This window comes from Agelaius phoeniceus, chromosome 6, assembly GCF_051311805.1.
Source record: "Agelaius phoeniceus isolate bAgePho1 chromosome 6, bAgePho1.hap1, whole genome shotgun sequence".
Lineage (NCBI taxonomy): Eukaryota > Metazoa > Chordata > Aves > Passeriformes > Icteridae > Agelaius > Agelaius phoeniceus.
In genome coordinates this window covers 25,290,934-25,313,986 of record NC_135270.1, presented here as the reverse complement: position 1 = coordinate 25,313,986, position 23,053 = coordinate 25,290,934, and the positions used below count along the sequence as shown (strand labels likewise).

Below are 23,053 nucleotides of genomic sequence, written 5' to 3'. Positions count from 1 at the left end.
GAGGAAGAGAACATCACTTTTGCTGGTTCTAAGAACATGTTGATTACTTTCCAGCACCATCCTGATGGGTAAGGTAAAATACAGTGTTGGGAACACTATGACAGAAAGTTAACTACTAACTTCACCACTGAGAGAAGCAGCAAATACCAGATATTAACACTTTAATCTGTCTGATCCTGCAAGATCCTGACCATCTAACAGAAATCAATTTAGAGAAAAATGGGAGCACTTCCAGTAAATAAGCCTCTCAAAATAGAGAGGTAAACACAAATATAAAACATTGTCATTCTGAATATTTTAGTGAGCAACAGGCATCCTAGAAGACAAAAGGAAAAGCCACACTGCAAGATGGTTGTGATTCGGCAGAGGGGCATAGTAGCTAAAATAGTATCTCCTGGATGAGTTAAGACTAGTGTCTTATTCAAAAATAAAGGTTCCATACAGTATGTGCTACTTTACTCAAAATCCTCAAGGCTTGGAGAAGTTACAAACTCAAACCAGGAAAAGGGGATCACCCTACTTCTGGCTCCTTGGACAAATGTATCTCACCTAAAACCAGGATTATGTTAAAGGTGAAACATTAAAGACAACTAACTTATCTAAGAGGAGAGTTATTTCCACAAGTAGATACAAAGAAAGAAGCCAGGAGCATAGGTTCTATCAAAAAGGGTACAAATATTGACATCCACAGATTAAAATGACTACTGTACAGTTTTTTAAAGTATATCTCAAAGAATACACATAATCTGGTAAAAAAAAGTTATACATTTATAAACCCATCTCAGAAATATACAGTCATTACTGAAGAAGTACTTGAGGCAGAACTAAGGGAAACAACAAGAAACAAGAAAAACAAGAAAAAAAAACATTTGTTACACAAAAATACATTCCTGGCACTAAATGTATGGTTGTGGAATGAGGTCCCAAGTGCAAGACTGGAAGCCAAAACCAACTGAAGAATAAAAATAGTAGGAAACTACCAAGAGTGACGGTGGCCAGCTGGAGAGACAGGAACTAGAATAGATTTTTAACACAGTAATTGATAAAGAAGTTAGACAAGTCACTCAAGCCTTTCCATCATTCTGCATTCTTCTGAAGGCTGAAATGCCAATCTCTCACTAAGAGCTTTTTGAAAGGCCCACCAGAGAAAATGTGTACCTATTTATCAACTAAAACTTCCTATAAAATAGCAGACTATTAACTAACTAGCTGAGTTACTAATGGCTTTGCTGACCAAAGAGAGAGAAACCCCCAGCCTTGATTACCTCTCAGAGCACTGTTCAGGGGAAAATGTATTAACAAGATTAAAAATGGCACTTCAGAAGATCAAGTGTTTCAGAAAAGTATCACATATGAGAGGTCAAGAGAAATAGCAGTACTTGCCTGTAAAATGCCAAGGATTAAATGCTTCAGAGAAAGACAGATTTGGAACTAGAATGAAGCACTCACTCTTTTCTAGGCACATGATCCAGTTATTTCTATTTTAATCAGCTCACTGTGTGGTGGGCTCACAAACTGATAATGCTGTTTTAGAATAAGACTGATACACTTCATAGCTACAGTGAATCATTAGAAAGCAGAAACAGCAGCAGCCAGACAAAGCTAGAGAGGCATCAACTTTTGTCTCTTTTTAAAAAAATATATTGCACTGTTATGCTTGCAAAGGAAACAGAATTGAAACCATAACTTCACAAGCAACACTAATCTGTTAGACCTATGGGCTTCAAGAATGCAGACCACTACCTGCTTGCATGGCCAGCACAAACCAGTAACAGCTTGCTTCCTAATTACTCTCATTAACAGCAGACTTCACCTACTAGGTGACCTAGTTTGACTTCTGAGATGCACAGGCACAAAATAAAAGCAAAAGGAAAACAATGGACAGAGTTTAGATTTGTCAGAAAAACTCAGAATTACCATCTTGACATCAAATTGTTTCTATGGACTCAGGCAACCAACAGTATGGAGTATGATGGGCGCTTTTCTGGCAACTGCCACCTTTCTAAAGGCACACATTCTTTCACCACCCTGATATGAAAACACTTGCCTTGCTGGGATGTGACTTAATGGTAAAGCAACATTATGCTGGAGAGGTTAGCAAAATCCTGCAGTACTGCTGCAAGGAAACAGTTATTGCCTATTCACTGCATTGATGCAGCATTACTAGACATTATGACCAAGATAAGAGTAATATAGACAACTGTTACAAAAGATAAAAGATTAAAAGAATAGGGAAAGTGAAGCTGCAGGCTGCTATGAGTAGATCACAAGACAAGCTAACACTCTAAATAATCCTTGAAAAATTAAGTTCAAAGAGTAGGTTCAGTATCACTCCCATTCATCCAGCACCTGTAACTGTCTTGCCTGAAATTGTGTTTAAGATGATGAATATAGTTAACATAAGTTGCTGTGTGTCGCAGACATCTTTTTGTGAAAATCTTTTCTTAGGATTTTTTCTCTTCTGAGAAGCTGAGGCCTCAGAAACAGAATGTAAACAATGGTTACCTGCTGCTGTGGAATGCAACAGGTGGATCCGTGATTGGTCTCCTGTGGATGTTTGGATTTACTGACCAGTCACGGCAGAGCTGGCTCTTGCTCTGTCTGAGACACAGATTTTGTTATTCATTCTTTTCTATTCTATTCTTAGCTAGCTTCTGAGAGGAAACCTTTCATTCTACTTTTCTTTTTAATATAGTCATAATGTAATATATATATGTAATAATATATATATGTAATAATATATATATATATAATAAAATAATAAATCAAGCCTTCTGAACATGGAGTCAACATTCTCATCTCTCCCCTCATTCAAGAACCCCTGTGACCACTGTCACAGCTGTGTATCTGAAAGAAACAACCCAGTGGTAACTGCTTCAGAAACCTCTAGCAGAGAAGAAAAAAACCCAGAAAGTGACCACCAAGTTACACATATTTGCATCTGCTTTGAAAGCCAGTTTTGTAAAGGCTCATCTTCATCAAAAACAATGATGCAGTGCCATGTGAGGCAAGAAACAAGGGCAGATGAAAAAACCACAAAAACAGATAAAGGAGCTCTGGGAAGAAAGAAACAAATAGCGATCCTGCTTTACGTGAACTCAAATAGCAAATTGCTAGCAAGAACATTATTTGTAGACGCTCAAGAAAGACAGATAACAAACTGTCTCATCTACGATTTCCAGGAAAAAAGGCTACATTTTCTGCAGTATAATGACCTGTCATGGACCCTAAAAATCCATTTCCATCAGCACTTGAATGACATGAAGAGCCTATTAAGATTCTCACATCTCCTATATGTCTCTTTTTAACTTCAGATGTAAACATCAGGATGGCAAGGAGAAAAATTAAAAAACCCACCCTAATTGCTTTTAGAAATCTTGTCGTTGGGATATGATACCACTATTTCCAGAACAAAAGCATACCACTGATCAAGTCATCTCTCTTATCCACCTTCACTATGTCCTATGAGAGCTTAACACTTGGCATACCATCAACCTACAGACCCCCAACAAAGTAAACCTCTTTCTTTACCTCTGGGATTCCTCATGCTTCTCTCTCCATAATGACAGAGCTTGTTTCAGCATTCTGGAGCTGTAGATCAAAAGCTCTATACTTATTTAAAGTGTCACAAAAAAGCTTTAATCATTCCAATCTCTCCTCTCTCTTGACAAGAAAACCTGGCTACTATTTGAAGAAGTTTCTTTTGCAGAAAATGAAAGTTGCCAGATAGGAAAAAAAACACTCTGAAATAAACGAGTGCACGGTGGACAGCTGTAAAGGAGGGCAGTAAAGACCGAGACTTTACAAAAAGAGTCCAAGTTCTACCCATGTGCTCACAGTAGATGGTGTGCTAAGGGAAGACAGAAGGTGCACAGTGAATTGATTGCACTGCTGCAGGTTAGTGCTCCCTTTGCATTGTGTCTCTAGCAAACAGTGATACACAATCAGACTAAAAAGGCAGAGACTGGATTTAAACACACGCATGGACTTCTGTCACAAGGGTAAGGAAGAAGTAATTTCAGTAACTGGCAATCTCCAACCTCTCCCTTCACTCAAACTTTCCAAAATCTTTCTGTGTCAGCCATCAAGCATCACCACCTGCTTATTCTCACCATGACACACAAATCCCTGCTCTAAACCCACTTCTACCATTCCATTTGAGGATCAATACAGAGAACAGAATCCAAAACCAAACCTTCTACCCAAATACACACTACTGAGTAACCACATTGCCACAGCCATTGTCTTCCCTTTTCTCTCACAGTGCTTTATGTTAGTACAGACACGATTGCATCCAGACAGTTTCTAATTAGTATTGTCAAGTATTAGTGCCCCAGTTAAGGTTCCTAAAGAAGCTAACAACAAAATATACTTTAAATGAAGACTTTCCAAAAGAAGAGTGATTGCCTGGATATCTCACACAAAAATATCTAATCAGACATGCACTTTTCTTCTTAATACAGAAAGTTAAACCAGAATGCCAGCTGGAAGTGGAGCACTAACTATGACAAAAACTGGACTCCCAAACCAAACATTTCACCTATAAAAGAGGTCAAAAAGAATCTACCACACTATTCTCCCAAATGAATGAAAATTGTATATAAGACACTGGAAGTCAGACTTGCAGCTTCAATACAGTGGCAGTTGGCTGGCAGGTTGTCTCTTCAAGACAAGAGGCTGTTAGAAGAACTTAGATTTGGCATTTCTTGCCCAGACAGTGTCAATAAATCAACCAAAAATGGCAGGAGGCAAGTAGGATGGATACTCATGTATCTCACGCACTCATGAGGAGACCCTTGCAAGATGCCCATCCAAGAACCCCCAACTCTTGGTCCAGAACTTACCTTAAACAAAAGGATTTTACAGTGACAAAAATAAAGCCAAATAACATCACTCTGAATCTTGTAAGCTTTCCCTAAGTGATTAATCATCTTTACAAAGCAAGAGCCTCTTCCAACAAAACCAGAAGGTCCATTAGGGTCTCAGTAAAACAGTGCCAACAGTTCTCATATTTTCTGTCTGGATGCTCTTGGTGTCTCAAAATAAATTAAAGAGATGAAGCACTAAAACAAGACTTCAGGCCTGTGAGGTAAAGCCCATCTTGTTATAGAGACACAAAAAAGACCTTCCTAGCCTGTGACAATGGCACAACTGAGTGCATCCATGCCAGCAAAAACCCTCCTACAGGGAAGGAGAAAGGATAAAACAGAACAGGGAAAAGCTGGAGACATGATAATAGTGTTATCTCCAAGCTCCTTCTTCTCTATATGCTGTCAGGCAGCCCACACTCAAAAGTAGACAGAGGAGTCAGCCACAGTCACACCTGTAGCCTTAGCTTGAAAGCCTTTTTTGAACTGTAGTGAAGGGTTTGACTCAGGCTTTAAGAGCTGGTACACTATCCTATATATCTGCTTTTCAGTCTGACAGATGAAACAAACCTGTACTTCTCTATTTGTTCCCATAGTTACTTCAGACAAAAAGGGACATAGATGGCCAAAATTCACCTCCAGAAACACCTTCACATTCTTATTATGGTGACAAATTCAGAATTACAAATGAAATAACAGAGATTGCACTAAGGAGTCCTAGAAGCATAACCCACAGGCTTCAACATCAGACAGCTGTTCTAGACTAAAGGAAATCTATAGAAGAGACCAGATCAAAATTCTTGAAAAAGTCAAAATTGTTTAGCTTTAAAAATCTCAATTTACTATGTGATGCAAACATGAGATACTCAAATAAGAACTTGAAATTAGAAAGTTCAACATGTATAATTTGTCTATAAAGAATCTATTTTTACCAGTTATGCTGGAAGACTAAAATTATGTCATTCTTCATTCAGAGATTCTTATTCCACAACTCAGGAAGTCTTTTCATTTTAGCTTAAGATTCCACTAAAGCTAACCTTAAAACCCACTCATATCAATCTATCTGGCAATAACCTAATATTACAATCTGTATATATATTACAAACTGTATTAAATGCTTTTATGTAGACATGACTAAGTTTACAGTTGACAGTTGCATTCAATAAGCAGTAAGATGACAACAGTGACAGGTTAAACACAGGGAGCACATATAAAGAACATCTTCTTAGACTGCAAAACACAGGTATAGTGTGTCTCCCTCCTCCTCTACTGTCCATAAAAGCTGGTGTAAAAGAAGGATATTACTAACACCTATAAAAAAGACTACTTTAGATTCTTATACCAACACTACTTCTATTGTCATCACATACTAAATGCATTTATGAATGAATTCACCCTTGACTAAGACGCAGGAGAGGCTTTGACTTAAATTTAGAGGCCATAAGCACACAAACAGTACATAGGCCCAGTTCTTCCCTTACTAGGCCATTAGGTAAAGAAAACTGAAAAAAAGACAAAATGAATTTTTGAGGAGAAAAAATCTCTGAATCCCAAAAAATATGAAAGCAGAGGAAGGCTTGTCTCGCAAACATCCTGCACAAGCACAGGATTCACTCCTTGCCCAGTGCTCTATGTACAGTAAAAGGTACTGGTGTTTAATGTCCCTTACATCCTTCTCCTTATCTCTGGGAAACAAAAAGAGATTATTTATCAATTATATTAGCCAGATTAGAAAGATAAAGTACCAAGGCAATTTTCTGGCTTTTATGTAAAAGAAAGTTCCCTGTATTTCAGGAGAAAAGCATGAGCTGCAGACAGCCAGACACAGCGGCAACACCACCCTTCCCCACATCAAATCTGGAGACACAGGGAAGTCAAAGCATCTGAACCACAGCAAGAAAAATCATCCATGAAGTAATACATGACTGCACAGGTGAACAAGCAAGGAAGGAGGGATACAGGAGCCAAAGGAGAAGCAAGAACTCTGTAAGACATTTAATTGGGAAGTCTCAGCAGAAGAAATCAAATGAGTCACGAGAAGTTCCAGCTCTAAGGACCCCTGCATAGCAGCCCTCTCTAATCAGCCAAGAGAAATAATGAAGCAGAGGAGTAAAAAGGCAGCAGGTCTTGAATGAACAGACCAGAATCTGATATGAAATATTCAACCAACAAATTCAGGCACTGCACTTTAAGGAATAAACACTTTTTGCTCAGTATGAAATGAAAGACAACCTCAGTATGGCTGATTGAATTGCTTCCCTGACTGGGTGCTCTTACTGTGTGAACATTATCTGCAGGGGAACACATTTCTCTACAGGCATTTGCCTGGCTCTGTGAACAAAGAACATACCATCTTTTACTTCTCCAGCAGAACAAGCTGCCCCAGACAAATAAAATGGAATAATGGAAATAGTAAGGTCTATGCTTGCAACACACCCACTTCGTAAAAACAGGTCCAGTAGCCACCATATTTCTGCTCTTCCAGACCACAAGGATGCTTGAGAAAATGCAGAAGAGTCACTGCCTAATAGCCTATCTGCCCTCATTTACATTTTACACAAACAAAGCCACAATGAGAGGGAAAGACATTCTCTGACCCGGTACTTCAGAATATTCAATTGCTGGAGCATGAAATGACAGCTTCACAGAACAACTTTCTAAGAAAAAAAATAGTCTACCACCACTTGAAAGTCTGAAAGGGATTAATACCTTGCTTTTGGGAATAGCTAGTGGGACTAGTGTCCTTCAGAAAGGGACTTTATCCTGAAACAAAGGACATGGAGCTTTAATAACATGTCATCTCAAGTATGTGCCACTGCAGCAAGTGAATGCACAAATTAAAATAGTAGGGAAGTTGACAGCATCCTTTGCTAGCAGTTGCAACATAAGAACCCAGATTTTTTGAGGAGTTCACAGCTCTCATCAAACACACCACCCTACTATACTACAGTATAACCACAGACTACTTCTACAACCATGCTCAGAATTATCCTATGTTTTAAGTGCAGCATACACAAACGGTAGGAAATTCAGTGAAATACTTAAGGCTACTCAGGAATAATCCCATATTTAAAAAGAAATTACTGAAGACAGGCTAGAAAAGTTATAGTCTCTTTGCTGCTAGAATGGATTTTAATCTAAATTCCTGTGCTTTTGGTTTACATGCCATCTAAGGAATACATTACTATACTCTTCCATTTATTAAAAACTTGCAATAAATTTTTTGCTGGGATTACACTGCATATCACCGGAAGTACAAAAGGAGATGCTGGAGAACAAATTTTAAAAGTTCGTCAGCAGAACCACTCAGAAGGAAATACAGTGGCTAACAGTAATATTCTTCTAAGGTCTGAATGCAGATCCATTCCTCACTTTAACACAAGAGGTCTTTTTATCTCCTTACAGAAAATGAAGCCTTAACACAGAATCACAATCACCAAATTTTAAAAAAATCCCAAACCGAGCCAAAAAACCCCAATCCCAGGAATGTCATCTAATTTGACAAAGCTACAGAGATAGAGCAAGAAAAGGCTACAGGACATGTCTATCTGTCTCCTATAGCCTTAGGCCAAAGAACTAAGTCTTGCAAAGCCTCTTAGTGACTCTTGTTCTGTCTCAAGATTTGACAACTCAAGTAAAACTCTTGGCTCCCCATCTGTTCTATTGGAGAAAAAGAATCTCATTTTCTTTATTTAACCAGTCTTCTAAATGTGGTTAAGATACCTAATGTGCTGAAGGTAGCCCTACAACATCCTTAATTTTCATAATAAAAATGACCAGACCTATTTCTAGCAATCAATGTTCTAATTATTGATTGAATTACTTAACGTGTTCCTACAAGAAGCCTAATGTGTCTTTGACTGATAAACAATATGGTTTATTCCCAAGTAGGAAACCAGAAAGCAGACCTGTGATGACAACAGTGGCAAGCAAGAGGGCTAGGCAGCACACACACTTACTCAAAATCTTCAAATTCCAGATCATTTCCCTCCACAGATGGGCTTGAGTTCTCTGAAGTGGAAGCAGAGGAGGAGGAAGAGCGGAGACGGTTTTGCTGATATCGCATAGAGCGTTGTCGAATACTGTCCCTCCGGGAAAGATACTGGATCATCCTCTGAGCATAATATGCAGCAGGAGACAACCTGAGCAAGAAAAGATACACAAATATTCATTACGTAAGTATAGAATGACAGCAAGCCCTATTTTTCCTTTTGAACTCCAAGTGCCAGGCCAGTGACAGCCTATCACAAGGTTGACTGTATTTTATCTGTAAAATAGATTAAATACAGAAAGCAAGGAAAAGTAATTTTCCCTTTATATGCTACAATCCCACATGATCCCTTTTGCAAACAGAAGAACCACACAGTACCTACAGACAAAAAGCTCATCCACAGAAGAGAGAAATTTGCTTCTCAGTACTCTCTGGAGCTCACTGATTCATTTATTACCAGTTCACTCTAGTAAGCTCAGCAAGCATCCCTTAAAAGAACCAAGCTCAGTCTCAATGTGAACTCTGCCTGCAATGCCAAACAGCAGCACTGTTCAGATGAAGGAAAGTGCTGTTGTTTGGATGGTAGTTAGGGAGTACCATGGAATATCAAGCAGGAGAAAAAAAGTTTCACATCTTTAACTACTTTGTAATCTAAATGGTAGGGATTTTATATAGTGGCAATTTTATCAGATCCACTAGGTATATGCTAAGTGGAGCTTTAAAAGCCTTTCATCCCACCTGAAAGGAAACCTTTCTTCTGTTATTAACTCTTAATTCTCTCTCATGCATAACCTAGCATTTGTTTGCATCAGCTATCACACACCAGTATTACTCTCTTGAGAATGAACACACTCTCTTTTCCCACCCTGTGTATATCCACAGATCCTCACACACATTTTCTGTGACACACTTACTCAGTGTTAAAATCCAGACACTTCAGATGCTTGATTTATCATTTAATTAGCCTTATTTGGTTAGACTTGAATTTTAATTTGGGGGGAGGACAAGTTTAGGAGACAGATTACAGGTTCAGGGGTGTTAAAACTTAAGCCAAAAAACATCAAAAGGGTAAGAGGAACAACACACTCAGCTTGATTCCTCCTGAATCTTTTATGCACTGTTTAATGAGGTAAACCTGTTCATGCCTACATAAAGAAGAAGGCTTTGCTGGACAAACACATCACTTCTCTCTACTCCCCATAAGACTTAATAGGCCAAATACAAGAAAGCAAGGCATTAGAGATGCACATTAATAAATGAGGAGCTGGTCTCTTCTCTGGGCTTTTCCATAAGCCAATGCCTTTGTGAACACCTAAAAAAAAAACTACATCAAAATATGTACAGTGAGAAAAAAAAGAAACACGGGAACAAGGCAAACACTGGAAAACATGAACAGTGGTCGCAGCAGTCCAGCAGTGTAACCGCTGAAACTTTTATTTTCCCTAATATCACACCAAGGGAGAATTTTACAGAAGAATATGAAGAATGAGTTTAGCAGTCTTCTAAAATTATGCAGGACACCAGAAGAAAAAACATGGCGATGCCTGTTAGAAGAAAGAGTAGGCAATAGAGTGGCAATAACCGATGACAAGATGTGACATTCAGCTTCCTAACAGCACATGGTGTGTGCACTGAATCGACTGTGAAAAAGATCTCAAAGACAAAACAAGAAGCTTAAGTCTGATACACAGAGAGAAAGGTGTAAGGAATAAAATACTTTCTAGCTGCTTAGATTTTTTCTAGAGATATATCCAACAAACACTGTGATGCTTTATACATACATACATACATATACGGAATCTGGAAGCATATATAATTCTTATTGAGTATTTCTATTTAAAAACCCCATTATTGTAGGTGTTCTTTAATGACAGCCTAATTTAATTCTTCTGCAGATTATTTTCTGAGCCCAGTACATATGGAAACTGTGGAGAATGACAGAACAGCCAAGCTGACCTTAGTGAAGTTCAGCAAGGCCACTGAAAAATACTGCTGCTGTCTACCTCAAAATATTAATTCTAAATCTGAGGGAACTTCAAAAATATTCTCCCTGCCTCACTGCTGACCTAGGTTATTCAAACATAGCACCATTACAGACAGTAAATGCAGAAACAAAACTGACACATACACACACTCTCAAAAATAAATTTTTCAGATCATGTAGTTTATGTACTCTTTAAAAAAAGACTCTATTGGAAACAGCGTGGTCTTAAGGAGGTATACATATTTAATATATATTTAAAACACATAAACACACAGACACATATAGATGTTTATTAATAGATCCAGATGTGTTTATTTCACCTTTCACTTCTCCACCTTGTTATTTAGCTTCTCAAAGATATAACTTTACATTTGGAACTTATGATGCTACAAAAACACCCTTTAAAATGCAGTAACACTCCTTTTAATCACTTTTCAAATTTCCAACTAGTTAAAGGGACAGTTAAAAATATCCTACTAGCCCAGCACACCAGTAAGGTTTATGGAGGAAGACTCTAATCCTATCCCACTCAAACTTCTAGCTGGTACTGATCACGCCTTCATGAATCTCATTCTCTGAAAAGGACAGTGATATTTACCAGAACAAATTAACCTTCTTAGAAGAGTTTCAAAACTGGACTTTTCTTCCAAAGCTCTTTATAAACTCAAGGTACTATAGCTTCTACCACAACCTAAAACCACTTGAACTGTCACATGAAGAGCATTGCATCAGTTCTAAAATGGCTTCAAGTAGAAAAATATCTTTGACCATACCCCTTATGCTAGGAAATGACTCAGGCATTGATACATTTTCTTACATTTTATTCTTACAAATACTTACATTTTCTTACTTCACAGTAGACATTTACAAAAGGAGAAAACAAAATTCAGACACCTAGGCAGGCCCTCCTTTTCTTTTTTAAAAGGCAGCTCTCAGAGAGCTAGAACGAGATCTTAAAATCTCTGCTCTATCAATCTGCCTCCTTTGGACAAGGCATTCCAGAAACAATCAATGGTGCACTTCCAGCAATAAAGCAGCTTTTGGCATTCAAAAATAAACCTGAATGTAATAATAGCTTTAAATTAACATTTGTAGAATATAATTTTCCTCTTTCCAGGTAAAGCAATCCCTTTCCCTACCATTTAACCAACTGCCATTTAGAAGCTTTTAAATTTATCAGCATTTCTGACAGGCAGTTGCCAAGACCTTCAGCAGTCACCCAGGTTGGTTTCCCAAGGATCTTATATACAAGCAGCATACTCCACCTTACTTTCACTTCACTACAGTTTTGTTTCCTAAACCTTTGAATTAACTTTACAAGGCACTTTCTTCACAATAAATGGAAAAAAGCCAAACATAAGATTTCACCTCTACAAGGCTTTATCTACAGAGACAGTTAGCAAGGAGTTATTTACCAACACAATTATACCATCTGGCCAGTTTGCAACACAACCTTTTATTTCAGAACTTGTACTTAAGAGTATTATCTGTATAAAAATGCACATTTTTGTGTTAATGATGAAGAGAACAACCCCCACCCCCCACCTCAAACCTCACAAAACAACAAACATCCTTCAGCAACTCAAGATTTAATTTTCAGTGGTATTCCTGTACTCTTCTTTATGATAAATCCTAGTAGCCTTCAATTCACACAACTATGCAAGAGGTTCCCCAAAAGGCTAAATCAGATATATTTTACTCTTACTGAATTTCCTCATTCATAGCTTTCCTAAACCCATCTAAAGAAAGCTTATTTGTCATGATTTATTCTTTGAAAGTTTCCAAAGCTGCTTGCTGTTCACGATTCTATCATTTCTTCTGACAGAGTCTTTGGGTCACATTATCCCATCTGTTGCTTTCTTAATATACTAAATAGAAACTGCAAAGATCACTTCTTTCCATTTTTGATAACTGCCACATTTGCTTTTTCTAGTCCTCTGAAACACTCCCACCTCTTTTGACGATTAAGCAGCACTACAGGTGTTTCTATGCCTAATGTCAATGATTCATGACTTTTCAAAAATAATTGTCAGTATTTTGTTCTTAGTTAAGTATACATAACCTTCTGCTATGCTCTGTCTTGTACAGATACATTTATGCAATTCATGCTTCTAAGCACGTTGTTTGCTCACACTAGCTCCTAATTCCCTTTACTGCATTCAAGACTATTTGTTTTTTAATTCATTTTTCTTCAAAAGAGATTTTTAATATATTGATACAGCTCATTTACTGTTGGACCTGTTTGCCACCTAGTGTTCTCCACCCCAAATGATTTCATGAATTCTTATGTGTTTACTTCAACAGTAATTCCTTCCTGTTTTCCTCACTTCCCCCCAGACTTAACAGCATCTGCTCACTTGTTTTGCTCTTTCCCCACGGCAGATCATTAAGAAGGAGATAAGCCCAATATTAGAACCATTGCCAGAGGTTTCAGTGAGTTATACTGAAATTATGCTTTTGCATGTAAAACTTAAATGCCTTTAGACTGCATTTAGATCTTACCTGGCTGGATCTGGGTAGATTGGATGTTCCCGGGATCCTGCTCCATCATAGCGAGATAATGAAATGAGGGAAGACTCCAGCAACCTCCTAGAAAGGAAAAACAGATTACAACATCAAAGACCATTCAGGAACATCCCTCCTATATATGACCTACTTTCTGAAACATCTTAAGACTATTTCTATAGTGCAGAGAATTCTGCAACATACTGAACCACTCACTTGATGGCATAAGTGTTTTCACCACACAGGTATTCAAAGTTTTATATTCTCACTGCACAGGAGAAAGAACACCTCAGGTAAGGAAGAAGAGTGGTCCCATAGCCATTTCCAAGTTCCAAGAGAAAGACGTAGATTTCACTTCTCTGGAGACAACCCATCCCAATGTATCAGGTCCATAAACACTACCACTGCATTGGCCATTTGTCAAATTCTTACCTACTCAGAGGTGGCTACATATGGAATGGGCCAGGGAGCAGGGGACAAAGAACACACATGTTAACATGTGGACTTTAAGGGCACCACTGCTGTCTATCCATAGTAAGATCTTGAATCTTAGTCTCAGGCTCTGAAAGAGAGGTTTTCTACAAAACTACAAAAATTTAAAATGTTCTTTTCCTCTGTATTGTAATCAGCCACAGGGAGAGATACCAAATATTCACTCAAGAAATAAATGTATGCAAATGCAGCCAGACAGCCTGAATATAGGAGAAGTGAGACTGAGTCATGAAGGCAGCAGAATCAGAAGTATATAGCAGGAATATGTCCCCCACCCTGGCTTCTACATGTACCTCTGTCTAGCTTCTGTCATAAACCAGAGGACAGCACTGTTTCAAGACTGACTCATGGCCTGTTGCAGTCATTAGATTAACACAAGAGAGATGATTTGGGGCAGGTACAGAAAGTTGAAAAAACAACTCTCACATTTATAAGATTGCTGAGTTCCCTTTCAAGTCTTTCTACCTCAGAACTCCTGCTAAATTTTGTTTTCTAGTCTGTAACTTAATGAAAGTTGTGGTTTGAAAATCAAAGGGGTCCAACACCACATCTGTTTTACTCACTCACACACACAGCTGTTGAGAAAGATTTGAATCTTTAGTCCCACACTCATAATAATCCATTAGCCTTTGCAGTGCAAGACAGCAAGTATTAACACAGGAAGCAGGAAGAAGGACCAGATAAAATCCACACCCAACCTCCCATTTCTAGCCACATAAAGACAGCAGAATTCCAAATGAGATGTCTTTTTTCCTAGCAGCAGCCTACCCATCAGGATCTCAAGAAAAATATTTACTGTCTTACAGCAATAAAAAAAAAAAAACTTCAATTTACATTATAGATCAAGAATACAGAAAACAGCAAGAGATTGCTTCAGTCTCCCAGTTGGAAAGGTGTGTGTCAGCTTGAGAAACTTGCTGCAAAGCACTGGGACTATGCATAAGGCAAGAAATCCTGTCCTTTCTAGCACAAAGTTGTTTGGCAACCATTTGTCTTATTCAAGAACAGTTATTAAATCTCTCAAACTTCGAGTTTAATTAATTCTCCTATTCCTAGGTTATTGAGTCAAAAGCTCTAATATTCAATACTGCCAGATATTATGAATACCTTGGTTACCCAAAAAGTCCTTATGCTTTAATTCTTTCTTACCAAACCCTTCCTTCTGCTCCAAGTACATATGTGCAAAAAGCAGCCAATCCAGAATGAACAGTGTTACAGCTTTATGAGGTATACCTGAAGTCCTGTACCTGTGAGGTGTACAGGTATACCTATTAGTTGCATCACATATAGACTGCTTTAATTCCTTCTAGGGGAAAGATAGACAGATTAAAATTAGCAGAAGGGATATTCTACCTACTTAGGCAACTGGTCCCTTCTAAACCACTGGCTCTGAGACTAGGTTACCGCCACTGCAATACCAACATGCTTTTGAGAAATCTGCTTTTCTAAGCTGCTCCAAACCAGCATTTTGCAGCAACTTGGATATGCCAAGGCTGGAACATCCTGCCTGATCACTGGACTTAGCCAAGGAGAAAGAGCTTCCAGAACATGCAGATTCTGACAGGGTCACAACTTGAAACAGAAACAGCAGCTTCCTCCTAATGTGAGCAATACCTATGGTGTTCTGATAATATGTACACACAAATAATCATCAAACTCACCCCTGTAAAAAGTCTTGATGCCTACACACTACACATCCCATCTCCTTTCTATCTGCCCACTAAGTGACACAGTAAAATCAAAGCCACAAGGTAAGATGACCAGTACATGCTGCACAGCCTAGCAAACACTATTAGAAAGAAGTTTCTTGGTATTGTCCCCCCATAATTGTCTTCTCACCTTAAAAAAACTGGCAACTGCCTAAGATGACCATTGACTTTGAGGGATCACCTTCAGAAAGCATCTAGCAGCTATGCTGAAAGAAATCAAAACCCATACCAAGCAGAGGACACCACAAGGGTGCAGGGGCAGGGCACACATCAAAGTAACTTGGTGTGGGTCTGCCAGCAGACCCTCTGCTTGGCTTGGGAACAGCACTTTCAGGAATCTGTAATTCTCACCACTACACTGCAACAGATCCTTGAAATATATATTTGAAGAGTCTTGCTATAGCAGGTACTTGGGACCTCAGATGAGAATGGGTACAGGTTACCTTAGTAACCAACAGTTGCCTGAGCCACAGGATGGCCAAGTGTCTAGGTAAAGAGACTTCCTCCAGGCTTCAACAGCCCTGTGACATTACCTGAACAGGCTGCAACTCCATCCCATGCAGCAACAGAAGCTGCTACACCAGAAGGGCTCCCTTGGAAGACCAGTAGTTACTGGGTTGTAAGGAACAGGATTACAAACACTCCAATAAATACATTCCCCAGAACCCTTTCTATGCTTGCACTGTCCAAGTTGAATGGTCTCAGTTAAGATGGCCTTTCCATTAGAGCCTTCCAAGCCTGACAAAAACAAATCCAGCTCCTGCACTACCTCACACTGAGGCACACAGGCCACATACTAGGGCCACATTCAGATCATGTGGACAAAGATAATTAATTCAGTTAACAGTAACTGCTAAAAGCCAGAGCTGATTTTAAGTCTGATTAGTAGTTAATTGTCCTACAACCATGCCCTCTCAGATCACAGAGCAATGAACAGAGAGATTTAGATACACATAACAGGCAAAATATCCAAACCAAGGCAACAAGCAAGCTCATGAGATCCAGACAGACCATCTCTGCTTAATGCTCCACAGAATAACAATACCTGTACTGAGGCAGAGTACTAAGCACACATAAAATCCATTTTCAACTAACTCATTCTAGACTTAGCCCTTGAGTCCCAAAGTTACAAATCCAAATGCATTTAGTACTGTCAAATGGGTTCAATAATAGGTACTCTGCTAGAATAATCAAAATGTCTCATCTGTGTCACTGGTAATGCAACCTACTGTCCCTCAGGAAGGTGCAGATAAAGATTCTTAAAGTAAGTCATGCTGCATTCTGCCAAGTCTTTGGTGTTACAGTCATAGCTTCTGGCACCCAAAATCCCAAAAGAGACACAGACTATTTATTTTCAGTAAAGCCAAAGTGTAAGGTAGTCCAATAGTCCAATTCACTACCACAGTAAATGTAAGGTTGGGAGCAATTCTGCTAAGGAGGACAAACATAATCCATAGATGAAGAGAAGTAGCTCTGTTGCTGTAAACTGTTAGCCACTAAACATTTAAGTTTCCAACAGAGAAGCATGAAAAGAGAGAACAGAAACGCATATTGCTTGCATCTCCTTTTGAAACATTTCAGCAGATCATGCTTGACTCCTGAATCCTTTCTGCAGCTTACAGCAACCTCCTCCTCTCCCACATCCCCCATTTCTGCTATCCAGATATGTAACAGGCTAACACTAGGTTCTATGGAAGCAATTGCTCCACTATCTCTGTCTAGACAATATGAAATTGTCACAAATGACATATAAAGTACAATTAGCAGAGAAACTGCAATTTCTACTCTCTTCCCCCGCTTACCAGGGGAAAAAAATCACCCATTATCAACCTCCAGGTTGTCAGTCAATCCTGCAAATGATGAAAATTAACTCTGCTCACCCTAAGAGATGCTTCTGTTCCAGCTTGCTAAATTAGAAGGAGGGGGATTGTAGTTCTTGTTGGGTTTATTTTTTTTTTATTAAAACTACTACAAGATACAAATTTCCTCTGTTCAGCAGCATTGAAATCTCAACTCTCTGATTAAGATCAGGCTCTTTTTCTGTCAGACATCAACAACTCTGGAACTGCTGCTCTACACTTGCTCTGTTAACTCAGGTTTGCAGCAATCACTAGCAAGGGGTAAAGGAAGCAGACTTCAAGTTACAGGACACCTGTAGGCAAGGGAGAGAGAAGGAATTCACAGATACAAGACATTATAAGCAGAAAAGGGATCATTTTCAGAAATGAAGGTGAATGCCAAAAGCTGCAGTTCAAGGGGAAAAAGGTCATGAAGCAATCTCCTCATAGCATATCAGCCACTGGACTACAACCCCATTCTCCCCATGGGGATGAGCATCACCAACAAAACCATTTGGGACAGAGCGATTCATTTCAGCGGGCTTTGAGAAGATACTTAACTGCAGCAAATTTCACTTTTCAGTAATAGTTTCTAAGGATATGCAGCCCTACACCACATCTCAGATTTGCTGCCACAGCATGAGCGCTACTGAGTAACGCTACTCCAAGAGACACGGAGGGAAGGGTTTTCTTCCCCAAAAAGGGAGGTGTTAACAAACAGCACTGAGGTTGTTTCCTTAGAATCAAAGGGGTGTTCAGTCAGCTGCTATCCTCCTAAGCTGCTCTACACCAACAACCAGGGCAAACCAGTAAAATGAAGCACTCTAAGGACAGCAATCACACCTACCCCTCCCCTACTCCCAGTCTTCGGATACAAGCAGAGCTTTAAAAAGAAAATTCCTAGTTATCCTTTGAAGGAAAAGTATATTGATGACTCTTGGCAGCCTCTGATTTTCCTCCCCTGGCTTTATGTCTTCCCTGAAAAGACTTTTATATTGCATACTGCCCATTTGGAGGTGAAAATTATCACACTACATATTATATCTCTTTTTCAGTCCTCCAACTTACAGCCAGTTCTCAGTTCCCCTGAGTACTCATCCCTGTGAATGTGCTCCTGTGGTTTCTCATAAGAAGGTAAAGAATAGCAACAGTTTAAAACTAGATTCCCTTCAATCATCTTCCTCTTAGAGCTAGGCAACGCATAACCTAAAGATGATAAGAAAGCTAAAGCATGAAAACAGCTGAATGTTCTTCAGTGTCCAATAACACCAATACCCTCCCTCAAACCTTGAGCTCAATTAACTGTTAACGAACCAAATTCATTCCTGGAGATCAATTATAGCCTTGATAGAAAACTATTTTAAATAAAAATCTCAAACAACCAAATGCACTGGCTTGGATATACTTTCTTTCCCTTTTCTCAGAGGAATAGGAAAAAAATATTTCAGACATCTGTACTGTGTTTCCTACTTTCAAAAAGGAAATTGAAATCACGTAAGCAGAAACCATCAAGCATTTTGTTCCATAGCTTCATTTTTCATAAAAGTTTTGTAGTCCTTGTCAAACAGCAAAACACTATTGCTCTTCACCAGTTTCATATTCAAGCTTAAAATAAAAAAGCAATCAGTATGCTGTTCTAAAGATTGCCTGAAAAAATGAGTTCTAAAATTAAGTTCTTAACATAATCTGCTCTGATACCTCTAAGCTAACATTTCTAGACTGCTTCAGCTTTCACATGGTTATGGTTGGACATATTTAGCCTGGCATCAAGACTGGATAAGACAGGTCAGAAACAGACAATCAAGAGAGAAAATATAGTCAAACAAAAGGATCAAGCTTTTCTTAAGATAGTTCTAACCATCTGCAAGAGACAAATAACCTGAAAATATCACTACTCATTAAAACCTCAACAGTCACTTTTACAGTTCGGAGTGAGCTCCTCCATTCCCTTGTTCACATCTGTGCCAAACAACTCATGCTCAGTGAGGAACTAGAGTTGGTGGCTGTCTTTCTATCCAAACCCTGTTAGGCATCCTTTTCATCACCTTTTTTTTAAGTTACTCCATACAATAAGAAGCCTTTACAACACAATTTCCTTTTTTTAGGGAAACCAAAGATGCATTATGTGATCAGAGACAACTTCCAAACACAGCCTTGTAGAACACTTTGGCCTGCTTGTGGGAAAACTTGTGTTAACTCTGAAGGTGCAACTAGGGACAGAGAAGACATCCTTCCCAGCTGGAGGTGCAGAGTTGTTCAGAGGAGTAGGTCTGATATAAGGCAGAAGTTATCACAGAAAGTGATTGTTTCCCCTTCACTGATTCTGGGCAAGAATCTTGTAGAAAACAAACTGGTTTTCTCAGTCAGAAAAGAGACAGCACATAAGGTCTTCAGCCAACGTGAGAAAGAGTGCAGAAAAAGGTGCACAATTACACAAAACAAGGAAGTGTCAGTAAGAGTTTGAACAGCAGAAATGAGCACTGCAAGAACTACACAGCAACTTTAGAGCTCATCACAGGGAAAGAGAGTCACTTTACTGAAAATGACAGATTCTTTCAAGAAGACTCAAGGCTGCACTGTTAATCTATTACTTCACCTGCTGAAAAAGGCCATGCATCAGAACAAAACATGAATGAGCATTATGGAGAGGTCCTCATCATACAGCATCTGGGGAATGATTAGTTCATCATTTCAACAAGCAAGAGGGAACACACATCCATGACAGACATTAAAAGAGTCAGGACCAGCTACAGCAAGAAGCATTGATTAGTTTTGGCAGTGAGTCCAGCATGAAAAAAACAATGAAAGAGCTTGCACCTTCATTTTGCAGGGGCAAATCTAGAGGGACAGGAGGGGGAAAGAAATTAAAATCAGTTCAAGGTACTGCACACGCTATTTTGCTCTACAGTGGCAGTTTCACACCAGTGCTCAGGATGGGGCAGGTACCTGCACCAAGCTGAAGACAGACATCGCATTTTTCGCCTAGACCCTTAACAACATGCCATTATACCAGAAATTCAGCTAGAGGGTATGGGTTTCTAGTTATCATAAGTTTAAAAGCATGGCCAGAACACAGCCAACACACTGAACTCCCTCAGCCTGCACACAGCTTTACTCTTCTGAGGGCTCTTCTGCCTACCTTCATCTGTATGACTCCTTCAAATTCTCCTTGTTCTGGGAGTTCCCAACACCACAGACTCTGTGGACAGCAGAAATCTCTGCTTACCCACACACACAGATCTGCGTCAGCTTCTGGGATAATTACATATAACTCATGTTTCTCCATAGGGAATTGAAGAGGAGGTGTCTTTCTTGAGGGGGCAGAAGCCATACTGTTATCTCCATAGCTTTCTAACACTATGAAAACAGAGGTCTCATCACAAATCAAGCAATCCCTTTAAAATGCTCTTGTTCACACTGGAGTAAAAAGGAAAGTCAGGTCAACAAATGACTGCCAGGGTAGTTCAGTCACTTAGTCCAGCCTTCCCACTTCAGGAAGACGGGAATGATTTCATACTAATGCATTTCAAGCAGAAAAATGAGTCAGTTTCCTGGCAAATAAAGAACCCTGTTTATTTACAGCCTTCAGTTTCAGCAGGTGCTCTCTCAAGAAGAGCAAGGGAGGAGGTCACTTACATCATCACACAAACATCCATTTGGTGCAATCAGTTAAATATGTATGTGGAAAATGTTTAAAATGCATGCTAGCTATTCAACAGACCAGAACAGCTCAACTGGAGAAATCCAGAGTCATCACTCTTTTGCTTAGTTGTATTAATGAGTCAAATCACAGGTCTCCCTCTCTCCTCTTACTCCAGGCCCACAGATTAGATGAATGCTGCCCTACTGCAAGTCCTCCAGCCCAGATTCTCATTGTAATAAGAAGCAAATAATTTGATACTGGCTCTTTGTCTCCAGACACCACACTAAGAATTTCTAAAGAGCATGAAGAGTGAGTGCACACATGAAGTACATGTAAATTGAAAGCATATCTAAAAATTACAGGGTTGTATTACAATAAAAAGACACACTACAATGCCAACATCTCCAGCTCTTCCCCACAGTGAAGAAAGCTACAGAGAGCTTTTAGATGAGCAAGCAAATCTGAAACAGAAGGTCTGAGAGCCTGCCCAAAACTTGTTTCTTGGCAAAAACCAAAACCAAATTGAAACTTAGACACTGTTTTAATGTGACTTATCTGAAGCCAGACTATAAGCTCTAAAAATCACAGCTAGATAGTTTAAGCACGTCACAGACCTCCATTATCATAAGCTGAGCATCATCCCCTAGATGAACATGAACTCAAGACACATAGGTAAAAGAACAGAAACAGGAGCAACTGTACCTGGTCAAGTGAGCCTGTCTGGACATGCTGCCACCCTGCAGCAGCTGGATCGGGTGGCTGCAGGGAAAGTATGCACAGACAACAGAGGAGACAGACACCCTAACAAAGGATGGCTTTCAAGAGCAGGAAGCTATTCACACTTCTTCCCTCTCTGTAGGAAAGTTGAGAACTCATATGTTTTATGGTATCCTCAAATAGCTATCTGTTTGAAGTCAGCTGTCTTTAAACTTCTGAGCAATGTGCGTTTATTCAAGATCTTTGGTCTACAGTCCTCTAATATACATTCCTCAAAAAAACAAACAACCCCACAAAAAAAACCTGCCCAAAACAACAACAATCAACACCCACCCACCAAAATAACAAAAACAAACAACCCCCCCCCCCAACCCAATAAAAAGCCCATACACACACACACACACACAAAACCGTCACCAAAAAAACCCAAAACCCCACCCAACACTAGATGTCAACAGGAGCAAAAATAATAGCCAGTTTGGAAGCATATACCTCTTCTATTCTCACTAAAACATCACTTTAATTCAAATTCAGTAAGCTCCCTTGCTGCCACACTGCACAGGTGAAACTCCAGAACAGTTCCCATAGAAAAGACACTTGTAGGGAAAGATGTTTCTTTTATCTGGAGATTGCAGAGGAACAAACTTTACCCATTTCTTTTATAGGTGAACTTCTCGTTGCTGTGCCTGGACTAAGATGAGGGGTGGAATAAGGGCAGTGGTTCAAATGGGAAAGTACTGTGAAGGTATTTGAGAAGGAGTTATTTTATACCTGCCTAGGTTGCAAGTCAAGCTGCTACAAGAGGAACATGGGGAAATGAATTTCTTTTAGTCTGCTACAGTCATTGCTGCATATTTAAATTCAGGCCAAGAAAAGAAAAAGCAGCTTACGCCTTTCTGCAAGTTTGGCAAAGGCTGCAGGTACATGTCCAGCTTTCCAGAGCACTGGGGGAAACTGAGCAGCAGGGAATAACCTCCATCAGTTACTGCAAGAAGGGAAAGCACAAGGCATCATCCTTCTTGCCCACCTACTCTCAGTGAAGAACAGGGCTCTAGCAACCTTACATTATTCTTAAATCAGGAAACTAGCAAAGGCAGGGGAAGGAATATTTGTGCAAGAAAACAGGCACTTCTTTCACTTGTTTTTCCACGTAACTAGCAGCATACTAAAGAGCTCAAACTTTCAGAACTTGAGTAAAAGAGTCTTTCCTGCCCACACAGAGACAGTAGGCTTAGTCTGGAGAAAAACCACAAAGCTGGAAGGGTGACTGTAATTACCCAGAGCTAACAAAGGCATCAACTGACCT

At 39.3% G+C, this 23,053-nt stretch overlaps 1 protein-coding gene across 2 annotated transcripts in view; it reads right to left on the bottom strand.

Annotated features, from left to right (window-relative positions):
• The window catches only part of AMBRA1 (autophagy and beclin 1 regulator 1), a 127,457-nt gene that overhangs the window by 81,423 nt on the left and 22,981 nt on the right, over positions 1 to 23,053 (bottom strand). For both annotated transcript variants that reach the window (XM_077180105.1, XM_054634584.2), the window contains exons 8-9: positions 13,346 to 13,432; positions 8,828 to 9,010 (exon numbers count right to left, since the gene is read on the bottom strand). In XM_077180105.1, coding sequence (XP_077036220.1) covers positions 8,828 to 9,010; positions 13,346 to 13,432 — 270 coding nt within the window. The remainder of the gene's footprint in view (positions 1 to 8,827; positions 9,011 to 13,345; positions 13,433 to 23,053) is intronic.